The sequence below is a fragment of the Hydra viridissima genome, unplaced genomic scaffold, assembly GCF_058129835.1.
Source record: "Hydra viridissima isolate aposymbiotic clone 2 unplaced genomic scaffold, HvirCarnegie_v1 scaffold_18, whole genome shotgun sequence".
NCBI classification, from domain to species: domain Eukaryota; kingdom Metazoa; phylum Cnidaria; class Hydrozoa; order Anthoathecata; family Hydridae; genus Hydra; species Hydra viridissima.
The window spans coordinates 151,078-165,715 of record NW_028324317.1 but is presented as its reverse complement, the minus strand read 5'-3'; the positions used below and the strand labels follow the sequence as shown (position 1 = coordinate 165,715).

General features: G+C 30.1%; 1 protein-coding gene and 2 pseudogenes across 1 annotated transcript; all 3 read left to right on the top strand.

The window, feature by feature from the left end:
* Nucleotides 1-1,447: 1,447 nt before the first annotated feature.
* On the top strand, nucleotides 1,448-4,504 carry LOC149876688 (uncharacterized; annotated as a pseudogene).
* Nucleotides 4,505-5,503: 999 nt separating this feature from the next.
* LOC149876687 (uncharacterized) lies at nucleotides 5,504-6,672 on the top strand (annotated as a pseudogene).
* Nucleotides 6,673-6,708: 36 nt separating this feature from the next.
* Nucleotides 6,709-7,848, top strand: LOC149876686 (uncharacterized). Its single transcript, XM_090074889.1, has one exon. The coding sequence runs from the start codon at nucleotides 6,712-6,714 to the stop codon at nucleotides 7,846-7,848; it is 1,137 nt and encodes a 378-aa protein (XP_089931015.1). The 5' UTR covers nucleotides 6,709-6,711.
* Nucleotides 7,849-14,638: the final 6,790 nt, after the last annotated feature.

Below are 14,638 nucleotides of genomic sequence, written 5' to 3'. Positions count from 1 at the left end.
TAATAATAATAATAATAATAATAATAATAATAATAGAATAATAATAACAATAATAATAATAATAATAATAACAATAATAATAATAATAATAATAATAATAATAATAATAATAATAATAATAATAATAATAATAATAATAATAATAATAATAATAATAATAATAATAATAATAATAATAATAATAATAATAATAATAATAATAATAATAATAATAATAATAATAATAATAATAATAATAAGAATGTTGAAGGAACGATTTCTCAAAACGTAGGAACGATTTCCCCGAAGAACTCGTTCCTACTGTTCCGCATAGGAACGATTTCTAAAAAAAATCGGAACGATTTCTATAAAACCGGAACGATTTCCCGGAAAATAGCTGTAGGTACGATTTCTTGGAGAAAAACAGGAAAGATTTCCTTGAAACAGGAACGATTTCTTTTGAAATAGGAACGATTTTTTACGGGCGCAACTCAAAAACAAAAAAAAGCGAAACCGCCATTTTTTTTCAAGACTATAATTCAAGTATATATTAATACATACTATGATTTATTTGAATTAATAAAGTGTTTATAAATGGACATCTTAAAAGCATACCCCAATGTAGAAGTTTAATAAAGCATACATATTTTCAAAGAAATTCTTTAAAGCTCCAGTCCACCTCTTTATTTTATTGATGTGCTAACTTGTGTTTTTTTTTTTTTTAGATGCATCATATAAAACCTTTATGATCATAAAAACATTATAACTATTTTTAAGAATTAAGAACATAATTATTGACAGTTTAGCATGTTGGAAATTCTCTATTAAATAAACTCATATTTTCACTTTGAATTATTTAGTAACTTTATTAAACTTTATTTCAAATATAAATATTGATCAATATAAAACAAAATTATTAATAGACATTCGTTTTTAAATGGTTCCAGTACATTAAAACTACACTAATGGTGTTTTGAAATCAAATACCACATTTTTACCCAGCCTTGGTATTTATATATATATATATATATATATATATATATATATATATATATATATATATATATATAGCAAATCAAATACCACATTTTTACCCAGCCTTGCTATTTATATATATATATATATATATATATATATATATATATATATATATATATATATATATATATATATATGTATATATATATATATATATAATATATAAATATATATACATAAATGTATATATACAAAAAAATAAATTAAAAAAAACAATTATCTAGTTTTTCATTTTATTTGGCAGTTTGTTTCTCCATCAGTAGGTTCATCAGGAAGCATTTTCTCTCTCTCTATATATATATATATATATATATATATATATATATATATATATATATATATATATATATATATATATATATATATATATATATATATATATATATATATAGATATATATATATGCATTATAGAAAGCTATGAACAAGGAATGCAACGGATGATTAGGGCATGCTCTGAATTTGTAGTACAGAGCAGTAATTTTGAAGATCCAAATAGTTCAGAAGGAGAATCTGTTCCTGTTAAATTAAGCCACTCTGAACTAAAAGCATCTTTAAAAGATATCTCTTCGTTTAAAGGTATGGTATTTTTTTATTATTGCAAACAAATATTACTTTAAATATTTTAAAAAATCGAAAGATTTATTTAACCATATTACTGTTTTTTTTTTTTTGTTTTTTTTTTAAATGATATCTATATCTTATATGTTTTAGAGCATAATACTGAATGCTCTGGAGAGAGTGATATTTCAGAATAGTCCTTTTTTTCCTTTAAAGTAAAGAAAAAACGATCGTCATCTCGTGATGAACAATCTAATGATTCATCTTTCTAATCCCCAAAAATAAAGAAAATGAAATCTTTTTTAGAAGGTTGATCATTACTTGTAAATGTAATATTTTGAAAATATTTTTTTAGATGTGACACTTAATCCAAATTATAAGTATTGTCCTACATGTGGCTCTGCAGGTTAGGATATTGTCAGAATTTTTTTACTTACAATTCTTCATTCATTGTAAAGAATTAATTTAACTTTTCACTTGAATAAGAAAATGACACTATGGAAACCTTGTTTATACCTCACAAGTGTGGAAACGGACGTTAAACATTGAGAACAAAATTACATAATGATAATGATAATTTAATTAATAATTACTGATTTAGTTATTTAAAATGGTGGTTTTTCTTTACTAATGCAAATATAAAAATATATGTTTTCATGACAGCTAAAGACGTTCCTGCGTCGAAAGCTAATCTGGAGTCTTCCAGGAGAAGCATTGAATATCGTATTAGAGAGGAAGCGAAAATCACAAGAACGTTATTTAGTCACACCCATTGGCAGAAGAAAGGAATTACTCTGGCAAGCTCCAGAAAAACCCTTTGGTGGGAGCAAATTTGACACTTTCCTGATCTCAAAACCATAAAAACTGAAATCATCCATCACCGTCTGTGTAAGAAATTTCATTTTTAAATTTATGCTTTATAAAAAACAGCAAATGACAGCATTAAAAGTTTTTGGCATTTTTACAGCCGCAGTAACCTTAGATTTTCATATTAAAAACAATTAAAAACATATAATCTGGTTTGAGAAACTAATTATAATCTAAAACTGCAAATAATTTCATTTTTACTAAATCTGAGAATGAGCACTTGTCTTGGACGTCATTCCACCAATGGAACTCCACCTACTTCTGGGTATTGTAAGCCATCTTTACAACATTCTAAGGGAGTCTTGGCCAAAAGTCTCAGCTTGGCTAAATGGTTTACATATTAAAGCACAGCCTTTTCATGGTGGGCAGTTTGCTGGCAATGAATGCAAGAAAATGCTGAAGAATGTGGATCTTCTCCAGAGAATGGCAGAACAAGATTGCGCATTTGACATCTTTGATACAATTGACACACTGCAAAAATTTGATTCAGTGGTTTCTGCATGCTTTGGAAACAAATTGGAACCTGACTATGTAGAAAGAATTGATGAATTTCACACTGCATACTTGTCTCTGACAAGAGGAAGAATCACTCCAAAGGTTCATGCAGTATTTTTCCACGTGAAAGAGTTCATTGAAAAACAAAGGGAACCACTAGGAAAATACAGTGAGCAGGCAGTAGAGGCTATGCACCACAACTTCAAATTACACTGGAGTAGATATAAAAGGCCAATGGATCATCCTGAATATGGGAAGTGGCTACAAACCTGTTTGGTTGACTACAACAGCAAAAGCTTGTAAGAAAGAGAAAAGTATGAATACTAGAAATTAGTGCACATTTTCTAATACTTCAATGAGAAAAACTGTTTTTTTCACTCTTGGATAACTTGTTGAGTAAAAGCTGTTGTACTCAACCATAGCTTAGTGATCATTGATGAAACTATCAAAGATGCAATTTTCCGTTGTAGTTTCTTCTGATTTTGCAGATTATTTTATAGCAACTATTGAATATCTTTTGTTTTAGAAAAAAATAGTGTTAAAAAACTTGATTTGTTATATAAACTTTTGCAACTTTTTGTTAAACAGTTACCTTTTGTGTTTTTTATGCCAATCTAGAATAAAGAATATTTATAATACTGTAAAAATGCCAATAAATATTGAATGCTGTCATTTTCAATTTTTTAAGAATAAGCAAAATTTTAAACACACTTTTCTTCTGCGGACGGTGATAGATGATTTCAGTTTTTATAGTTTTGAGATCAGGAAAATGTCAAAATTGCTCCCACCAAAGGGTTTTTCTGGAGCTTGCCAGAGTAATTCTTTTCTTCTGCCAATGTGTGTGTGGTCTTAACAATAACACTGTTGATATCCAAAAAATAATAACCGAACAGACGATTAACGAATTACCATTCAACCGTATAGAGAGTTTCCATGGTTTTGATAACCAATTGAAGTGATGTAGTAATGATTCAAAAACTGGTAAACAATTTAGTATTGATTCAAAAAATGCTAGAAATACTTGTTTTAAATCTGCTACGAAGTAATGTATTATTAAATATTATTTTTTATTTATAATTAATATTATATTTAATTATTTGATATTTAGTATAAAAATTTTATTTATAGATTAATTTTTTTTTTTTTAGAAATGCTTCATGATGTTAAATGTGTAAAGTACATTAAAATTTTCGGAAAATTTATCTTTTGTAATTCCAAAGATTATTTTACCGAATATTCAAGTGCTTTACAGTGCCTTTGGACGAGAGTCAAATGGTGTAAAAAAATTGAATTTTTCTGGCACAGAAACTTTCAAATATTTGCTAGGTATATTGTCTTATTTCTAACTTTAACAAACATGAATAAAGTATTATTTTATGTCATTTCTTACTTAACTCTTAAAATACACAGTTTAGATGTTTATTTTAGAAGTAATAACAATCAGATTTCCTGAGATAAACGAAAAACAAATTTCTAGTCAAATAAGTCGCTGGTTTTCAGGTGCGAAAAATAGAGCTGGTGGAAAGAAAAATAGATTGTTAAATAAAAAGAGTAGTGAGTGTTGAAAACGAAGACGAAATTCTATAATTTTTTTTTTTGAATTATACAAAAAAAAACATTGAAAAATAATATTTTGTTTGTTTAAAAAGATTACCTTATAAAATTGATGCTATAGTGTCATATATATATATATATATATATATATATATATATATATATATATATATATATATATATATATATATATATATATATATATATATATATATGTATATATACATGGTTCGTACTGTACCTGGAAAACCTGGAAAACCTGGAAAATTAGCCAATTTTAGCTAAAGTCATGGAAAACCTGGAAAAGTCAGGGAGTTTTTATTTTTTCTTCAGATAGTCAGGGAAAAGTCAGGGAATTCTGATTGAGAAGTTTTACAATTAAGCTATTATGTTTCTGTTGGTGCTACCCATTTATTTTGACAATTAAAAAGTACCCTATAGTGTTTCACAGGAAGGCATGTGATCGAACACCTTTATATGACCACACGTATATTTTATTTTTACAATTTGACTGCGGCTTTTTAACTTTTTTAAAAGTTGAATATTTTTTAACGTACTTATATTATGCAAAACGCTTTCAAATCAAATAACAAATTACTTTGTTTATTACTATCAATTGTTTTCAATAAACACATTTTATTTAAATTATGGTTGTTATTTTATTGTTACAATAATAGTGCATGTTTCTTTTTTTTATTTGCTGTAAAAAAAATAATTATCAATATTTTTTTATTATCAATTTCAATCGTTTAAAACTATTTTTATAATTTATTCTATAAACAACAGCAACTTGAACTTTAAGCACTTTCGTGTCTTTAGAGCGATAAACCTTCGCGCTTATTTGTTTAAAGTTACATTAATTAAGATTAAAATCCTTATGAAAATGAATTTTGAAAATGAAAAAGGCTTTTAAAAGCTAAAACAATAAAATTTGCTACAGTGCCCTATGTTATATATATGATTAATTTTATAATATTTTGTTTCTGTTTTTAGAATTATTATAATGAATAAAATGGAAAAAAAAGACTTATTTCAAAGAAGAATGGTTAAACAAAGACATTTACCCTCATTTTGACTCTTGGTTAATGAAAGGGAAAAATAACACCCAGGCAAGATGCAAGTTATGCAATAAATTAACTGAACTTTCGAACATGGGTATTCAAGCAATAAAAAGTCATGAGAAAGGGAAAAAACATATTTCAGTTGCAAGCTATTTCTCTTGTTTTTTTAAATCATCTGCCTCTAAAAATAATAATTTTCCTAATTCAGTGGAAGAGTCTAATTTAAAGATAACTGATAGTTTCTCAACAGGAAAAATGAAGCAGCAATCTTTAAAACTCATCGTATCAAATTCTAATAAAAATCTGTGCAGAAATTATGTGGGCATTGCATTGTTGCTTAAATATAATTTCTAACAATTCAAACAAAGATGTGACAAATTTGTTTCAAGCAATGTTTCCTGACAGTGAGATTGCCAAATCTTTTCAAATGGGACCAAATAAAGTTGGACATAGGTTTACTTAAACAACAACTGAGCCTGTCTCCTTGGCTTGTTGTATCTTTTGATGAATCGCTCAACAAAAAAACTCAAACTTTTCAAATGGATTTACTCATCCGATATTGGAATGAGGAAAAAATGCAAGTTGAAGTGAGGTATTGGGATTCCTCGTTTATGGGACATAGTACTAGTCATGATTTGCTAAATCATTTTAATGAAAAGATAAGTGATCTTAATATCATCAAAATTGTTCAGGTTTCTATGGATGGACCCAGTGTCAACTTGAAATTTCACAGAGACGTTCAAAGCAAGCGTGAAGAGCACAAACTACCTAAACTTATTGACATAGGCTGCTGTTCCCTACACATAATTCATGGTGCTTTCAAAACAGGAGTAGAATCAATTGATTGGGAACTTAAAAAGACATTTCAAAGCTGCTTTACCTTATTTCATGATTCTCGTGCCAGAAGAAGTGACTTTATCAGTATCACTGAAGGTTCTGTGTTCCCACTTTCGTTTTGCGCAACCAGATGGGTTGAAGACAAAAAGGTAGCAGATAGATTAATTAGTATTTGGCCATCTTTTATAAAAGTTGTTAATTATTGGGAGGCTCTGTCTAAAAGTAAACGACCATCTTGCAAATCATATAAGTTTGTTGTAAATGCTGTTAAAAAGGAACTTTCCCTTGTAAAATTCCAGTTTTTTAGCTACCTGGCGAGCATGTTTGAATCGTTTCTGAAGCTCTATCAGACAGACGCTCCAATGTTGCCTCACATGAATGGTGATCTTGTGCAGTTGGTTAAGAGTATTCTTAGGATGTTCATTAAATCTGAAACTATTGAGGCTTGCTCAAAACTTACCAAAATTGATCTGCAAAATAAAGAGAACCATTTGAAACTCAGTGAAATTGATATTGGGTTTGCTGTTAAATTATCACTGTCAAAGCTCAGAAAGAATGATGCAGTTATTTTGAAGGATATTAAAGAATTTAAAGTTCAATTCATGCAAATTTTGGTTTCAGCTTCTGAAAAGTTATTTGAAAGATGTCTACTTGATTCCGTGATTGTTAACACAAGTGCTTGTTTGCTGCCAAATTTTTATGCTCAGATCACACCTGAAAAAAATAGGAATCAAATGAAAATATTGCTGCATCATCTTATCTCACTTGGAATATTAACTGCTTCTTATTCTGACAAAGTTATCAGCCAGTTCTCAAAGTTTATGTCATCAGAATTCGCTATGAATGGGGATGTTTTCATTAGTTATGATCGAAAGAATAAACGTCTTGATGATTTTTACTTTAAAGACATTGACATAAAAAAGTATCCAGAGTTATCATCAGTCATTAAGCTGGTTCTGACTCTGAGTCATGGACAGGCATCAGTTGAACAGGGGTTTAGTGTCAATAAGGATGTGGTTACTGATAAAATATCAACAGATGGAATTGTTGGACGGCGTCTTGTGCGTGATTTCATGCTTACCAACAACCTCAATCCCCGTTCTGTCCAGATCACATCAGAAATGAAAGTTGCCTTTAAATCTGCACATCAAAAATACCAGATCGTGCTTGAGGAAGAGAAGTCAAACAATAAAAAACATGCAATGCTAGATCAGAAAGCCATTATTTTGTCTGAAATTGAAGAACTAAAATCTAAAGTGGGTTTCCTTACAAAAGCTTCAATAATGCTAGAAGAAGAGTTTGTCTTGACTGTGGAACAAGCGGAAAAGGAAAACAAAACACCATTGGTCAGCAAAGCGAATGCTTTAAAAAGGAAAAGTGAGGAGAAAATGAAAGATGTTGCTAGGTTGCAGGACACATTGTCGATATTAGAAGGGATGAAAAAGAAACTGAATTAACAATTGTTGCATTTTGACAATTTTTTTCTTTATATATAATATTATTTATGTTGACATTTATGCAAATATGGTTAGTTAAAAAACTTTAATTATATTTTCAATATAAGATTTTGCTTAAAAATATTTAAAAGATATTTGCAATTTATTAAGTTAGTCTAGCTATTGATACTCAAATATCTTTTTTTATGTTTCTAAGCATGTTTTATTCTACTGTACTATTTTTATCTTGTTGTGTCGTTAACAAATACTCAGATTTTGTGATACATAATATATTCTGCCTCTTAATATCAGCCTTTTACATCTATCAATATTATTATATCTTAAAGAAAAACGTCACGTCTATATTTATAGCTCCGCTTGGTCCGCATGTTGTTGCCTTTTTTTTATGGCATCACATCCCTGAAACGTATTGGCTTTTGCACTCTCGTTGATCGAGTGCTTCTTCGATTTTCGATACATTCTTCCTTGGGTATTCTGCATGTATCAAATTTCTCACTATTGATAAGATTGAGTTTTTCATCATTTACGGGATCATGATTACAACCTTCATTATCCTCTAATGTACTAGTCTCGATTAGACGTTTATTTATTTGGTCACAATGCCCCAACGTTCCCAAATTATTTCTCATTATAATTGCAGTGTTTTGACCTGCTTGGGAAATGAAGGCTGCTGGTTCTGGCTTTAAATCTGGTCTTTGTCAATACCATAAGGGTGATCCACTCTCAAAGCTCATAGTGAGAGGAGATCTCAGCTGTCTCCCCATCATCTCAGAGGGACTTCTTGACTTTCCTGCATGAGGTATTGACCTGTTACTCAGTAACATTCTACTTAAATATCCACTTAATAAACCTTTATCTGGTGAATAGGCTTTCAAACCCATTTTAACGGTCTTCACCATTCTTTCAGCTGCTCCATTAGATTGGGGATGATATGGCGGGGTCTTAAATGGCAAGCACCCTATTTTCTTCAGCCACTGGCATAAAGTGGTGTCATGAAATTCTGCAGCATTATTTCTTGAAAACACACTTTGAAGAACTGTCTTAATTGTGGAAGCTTCACGATTGTTTACCTTAATGACCTCCGGCCATCCAGAAAAGGCATCTACTAGAATCAAAAATAATCCAACACCCTGTACAGAAGCATGGTCCATATGCACTCTGCACCATGGTTTTTCTTCACTGGGCCATGTATGTACTGTTGTTTCATTCTTTACTTTTATCTCTGCACATGTCTCACAATTTTTAACATATTCTTCCACATCTTGGTAATAACCAGGCCACCATGCTTCCAACTTTAATGTACATCGAGTTTGCATTATCCCGCAGTGTATGTCATCATGGACTGATTTGATAAATCTTCTTCTCATTGTCTTAGGAGGTACAATCAGGTCACCATTACAAACAATTCCTTTTTCAATAGTCAATTTATCTTTGTTAGATTTAAAAGGCCTTTCTGCAACAGAGCATCTGCTCCAATTGTTTTTACCAATTCTGGTTTTAATATCCATCAACAGTCTATCATTTTCTGTCTCTCTCCTAATCTCCTCAAGGTTAACGATATCTGATTCAACTAAGTGTATAAAGGTTTCTTGGCTATTTTTTTCACATTGCGAATCAAAAGACAGTCGTGATAGTGCATCTGCATGGGGAATAGTTTCCCCCTTTTTATAACTAATATCGTAGTCAAATGCCATCATTTGACTACGATATCAGTTATAAAAAGGGGGAAACTATTCTAAACTATCTGCCCACCTTAAAATTCTCGCAGATGTCACTTTTGGAAGTTCCTTGGTACAATCAAATATGAATTCTAAAGGTTTATGATCAGATATAAGCTTGAATTTTCTACCTAACAAAAATTGCCTGGCTCTGTGAGTGAACCAGACAATAGCCAGTGCTTCTCTCTCTATATTAGAGTATCTTGTTTTAGCATCTGTTAAAGACCGTGAGAGAAATAGTACAGGGTGACCATCTTGTGATAGTATACCAGATATTGCTTTTTCACTGGCGTCAGTTGTTAATTCTAGATCTTTATTGATGTCATATACTTTTACCACAGGATCTTCACAAAGGTTCTTCTTTAGTAATTCGAATGCATACTGATGTTCTTTCTTCCATTCAAATATAACTCCTTTCTTCCTTAAATTATTTAACGGTAACATTTTTTCAGCATACTTTTCAATGTGTCGACCATAAAAGTTTACTAATCCTATGAAAGACTCAAGTTCCTTTTTATCCTTAGGATGACTAATTTTAAGAATTTTACTGACAAAAATACGATCTGGAGTCACACCCTTTTCCGACAGTTCGTATCCTAAAAATGAAAGAGTTTTTGTTTCCATCACTGATTTACTTTTATTTATAATCATTCCTGACTCTTTTAATTTCCTCAAAATTTTCTCCAAATTGAATTTCAGTTCTTCAGCATTTTTACCACCTACACAGATATCATCTTGAAATATAATCATATTAGGAATAATATTGCCAACAACCGATTCTATTGCTCTTTGAAATATTGCACTTGCAGTTTTTATTCCAAATGGCAAGCATGTCCATCTTAACAATCCAATAGGGTTATTAACTGTTGTTATTTCCTGTGCATCCTTATCCATCTCAATTTGGTGATATGCCCCCTTGAGGTCAATTTTAGCAAAATACTTCATTCCTGCCATTTTATGGAATACATTTTCAATATTTGGAATAGGATTTGAGTCTGAGCAAATCTTTTGGTTAACCCCTACCTTGTAGTCTGCACATATGCGTAAATCTCCATCTTGTTTTCTGACAATGATAAGTGGTGAAGCCCATTTGCTTCCACCAGGTGGAACTCTTCGGAGCAATCCTTGTTGAATCATTTCATTGAGCTTTTTTATCATTAATGGTCGTACATGAATAGGAAGAGGTCGAGACTCAAAATAAGATGGCTGCAGGCCACTTCTGATTAGTATATTTGCTTTGTAATTTACTAATCGTCCTTGAACAATAGGTTCCACACTATTAACCAAATTTGTTGCATTTACTTTTATTATGTCCATGCCAATTAAACCATGATTCTTTATACAGTCTGCAACAATAATTCTTACAATATTTATTTTAGATTTTGTTTCCAATGTTGCCTCAAATTCTCCTAAAACTTTAATAATTGTGCTATCAAATTGTTTAAAGCGGAGATGGCATTTTTCTAACTTAGGTTTAGACATTAGCTCCCTAAAATTTCTTGGTAGAATTGTGACTTGACTTCCGGTATCCACTTGCATTTTTATATTACAGTCATTTATTTTGACATAAGTTTCTGAGTTTGAGTCATTGGTGAAAATAGAATAAACACTTGCATCATCATTCTCTATTTCATCTACTTTTCTTTCATATTTAATTTTTGATTTGCATACATTTTGAAAATGGTTTAGTTTCCCACATTTTTTACAGTTTCTTCCAAATGCTGGGCATTTTCGTGGTAAGTGTTGAAGACCACAGTATTTACATTGACTTGGTTTATTTTAATTTTTATCCATATGGTTGACTGAAAGGGGTTCTACATCATCAATGTTGTTTTGTGCACTAAAAGAGGATATTTGTTCTAGCTGCCTGATGAAATCAACACAGGATCCTAGTTTAGGATATTCACCATTTTGTAACATTTCAAGAGCTTTAATTCTCTGATCAGAAGAATGCAACCCATCAATTAGTCTCATTTGAATAAGATCATCTTCTGCAGTCTGACCATCTTTTCCTAATTTTTCAAAAACGTGATGCTTCGCGTAATCTTTGTGCATATGGTACAATGTTTTCATTGCTTTGCTGTTTTAAAGTTAAAAATCGTACTCTTTCAGCAATGATTAGTCTCTTTTGAGGTCTTAAATAGGACATAATAACATTTTTAATGTCAGTAAACATAATCCTTTCTAATTCTTCCGGATAAACCATAAGTGAAATCTTTTTAATTGCATCAATACCTGCTTTTGACAGAAAAAAATCAGTTATTTCGCGATTACCGTTTACCTCATCTGTTAGTTTTTTTGCTCGTACAGTAGCTGAAAAGCATCTAATCCAGGCTTCTGCATTGTCTGGATCATCTAAAGTTAAATCAGATCCTACTCGTAGCGCCATTGTTGTGTCGTTAACAAATACTCAGATTTTGTGATACATAATATATTCTGCCTCTTAATATCAGCCTTTTACATCTATCAATACTATTATATCTTAAAGAAAAACGCCACGTCTATATTTATAGCTCCGCTTGGTCCGCATTTTGTTGCCTTTTTTTATGGCATCACATATCTTAAGAATTGTTGAATTAGCAAAGGTACAGCCAATGCCGGATTAACCCGGGTTCCTAGGAGCCTAGGCGCCCGGCCTAAAAAAATTAGGATATCAGTGGGGCCCCCGATTTTAAACGTTTATATTATTATTTTTTTTTTATATATGACTTGACATTCTAAATTAGTTTTATTAATTTCTAAGGAAATTATATTTGATAATTTCTAATCAAATTAATTCCATTAATTTTTCATGTAATTAAAAATAAAAACTCTAAACTTTTAAAAAAAAGTTCGAACTTGAACACGTTCGAACTTTATTGGAAAAAAGTTCGAACAACTTTTATCTTTTTTTACTTACTTGAAAAAGTGAAATAAACGGATACAAGTTAAATGCTAAACTGCTTCATTATTTATCAAGAAATGCGAATCGACATTTTGATTTGATTTTTTTATTTTATTTGAGAACAAATAATATCACTTAAATTAATAGTTGTTTATTTTTTTTATTTTTTTATATTTATTGTTAAATATGTATTAAATATTTTATATATTTTTTGAAATATTAGTATTTTACTTCTTTTTTTTTTTTTTTTTTACCACTAAAGAGTTATAAATTAAGATTACAATTATTTTTGCAATAATTGGACAATAATGTACAGAAAATATCTAAGCGGAAATTTAAAGCGCAAACTGAAAAAAAAAAAAAAATGTGACAGACAGCAAACAACATTAAAAAAATCCCAAAATTGACTAATTTTTTTTCCGATCTCCTGATAAAACATTAGAGGAGAATCAATGTTTTTCAACTGAATCAAATCCAACTGCAGAAAGTTCACAATTGCAGAACGTAACAGATATTTCTTTAATGAACAATTCAACAGCGCAGCAAGAAAATGTGTCATATGGCAATGTAAGAATACCTTGGAATTTAGAGGAAAGAATAAATTGTTAAATTTATTGTCATTATTGTTATTACCATTATTATTATTTCTTTCATTATTGCTGTTTTTATTATCATTATTGTTATTATTTTTGTTATGAGTAATATTATTAAACGCATTATTATCTTTAATCGTTAACTTAAACTGCAACGTTGTTTTTTGTTTTAGTCGAGTTTGTTAATATGTCAATCTGACCCAGCATTGTGGACGGATTTGAAAGAAGCACAGCGCTACTGCATTTCTATAAAAGAAATTCCTGATCAAAATAATGAAGACAAAAGTTTTGAAAAATCTAAAAAAGTAACAAATACCAAAATAAGGTGCTGCTCTCATCTGTTTTTCTTTTAAGTTGAAAAATGGTGAAATTCAAAAGAGAGACTGGCTTATCTATTCACCATCCACAGGAAAAATATTTTGTTTCTTCTGCTTGCTTTTTCAAGATTCAGACGACAACTTTGGATCTTGATTCAACGACTGGGCACATGGACTGCGTTCTATACATAGACACGAACAAAGCAAGCAGCATTCTGATGCAGTCCAGTGCTATTTTGGAAAAGTTACATTAAAAGGAAAAATTGATATTCATTTAAAACAGCAGTTGAAGGAAAAGCGTTACTATAGGGAAGTTCTGAGAAGAGTTGTTAAATGCTTGAAGTTTTTGTGCAGTCGAGGTCTAGCTCTTAGGGGTGATTCAGAAGAAATAGATGACTTCAGTAATGGAAATTTTCTCAGGGCCATAGAGTTCTTAGCAAAATTTGATCCATTCTTGCTAAACACTTAGAAAGCAGAGGAAACCAGGGCAGAGGAAATGTTTCATACATTTCATCAACAAGTTATGAAGAAATTGTCTAATGAGAAGAATATATCAGCAGTTGAATGTTTACAAGTAGGCTGTGACAATTCCCGTTTTCCGGGAAACGAAAGCGGGAATTTCCGGGAACGGGATTCATTTCCCGGACTTGGAAAAAAACGGGAACGGGAATTCCCGTTCCCGTATTTTAAAAAACGGGAACGGGAAAATCCCGTTCCTGTTCCCGTTTTTCACCTGGAACGTCTAATATTTCCTGTATTATTTTTCCTGGTATTTTTCCTGGTTTTTTTCCTGGTTTTTTTTCCTGCTTTTTTTTTTCTTTTTTTTTCCTGGTTATATAATTTGTTTTTTTTTGTGGTTTATTTTGGTTTAGGTGTTTGTTTTTTTTTGGATTCTCTTTTTTTTTTTTTTTTTTTTGTTTTTTAAATTCATTAACTTAACAACATAGAAGATTTTTACAACATAGAAGACACACAGGGGAGCTTTAATAAAAGCTATGTGCCTAAAAAAAAAAAGGAAAAAAGGTTAATTCTAACCAATAACTTATATTCAAAGGAAAATAAGGTAATTAACAAGAAAGATATCAAAGATACGAAGAAAGTTAGTAAAGAAAAGGCGCAAGTTAGCAAAGAAAAGAAGAAATTAGCAAAGAAAAGAAGAAATTAGTAAAGAAAAAACGAAAGTTAGTAAAGAAAAGAAGAAGTTAGTAAAGAAACGAAGAAAGTTAGTAAAGAAAAGACGAAAGTTAGTAAAGAAAAGAAGAAAGTTAGTAAAGAAAA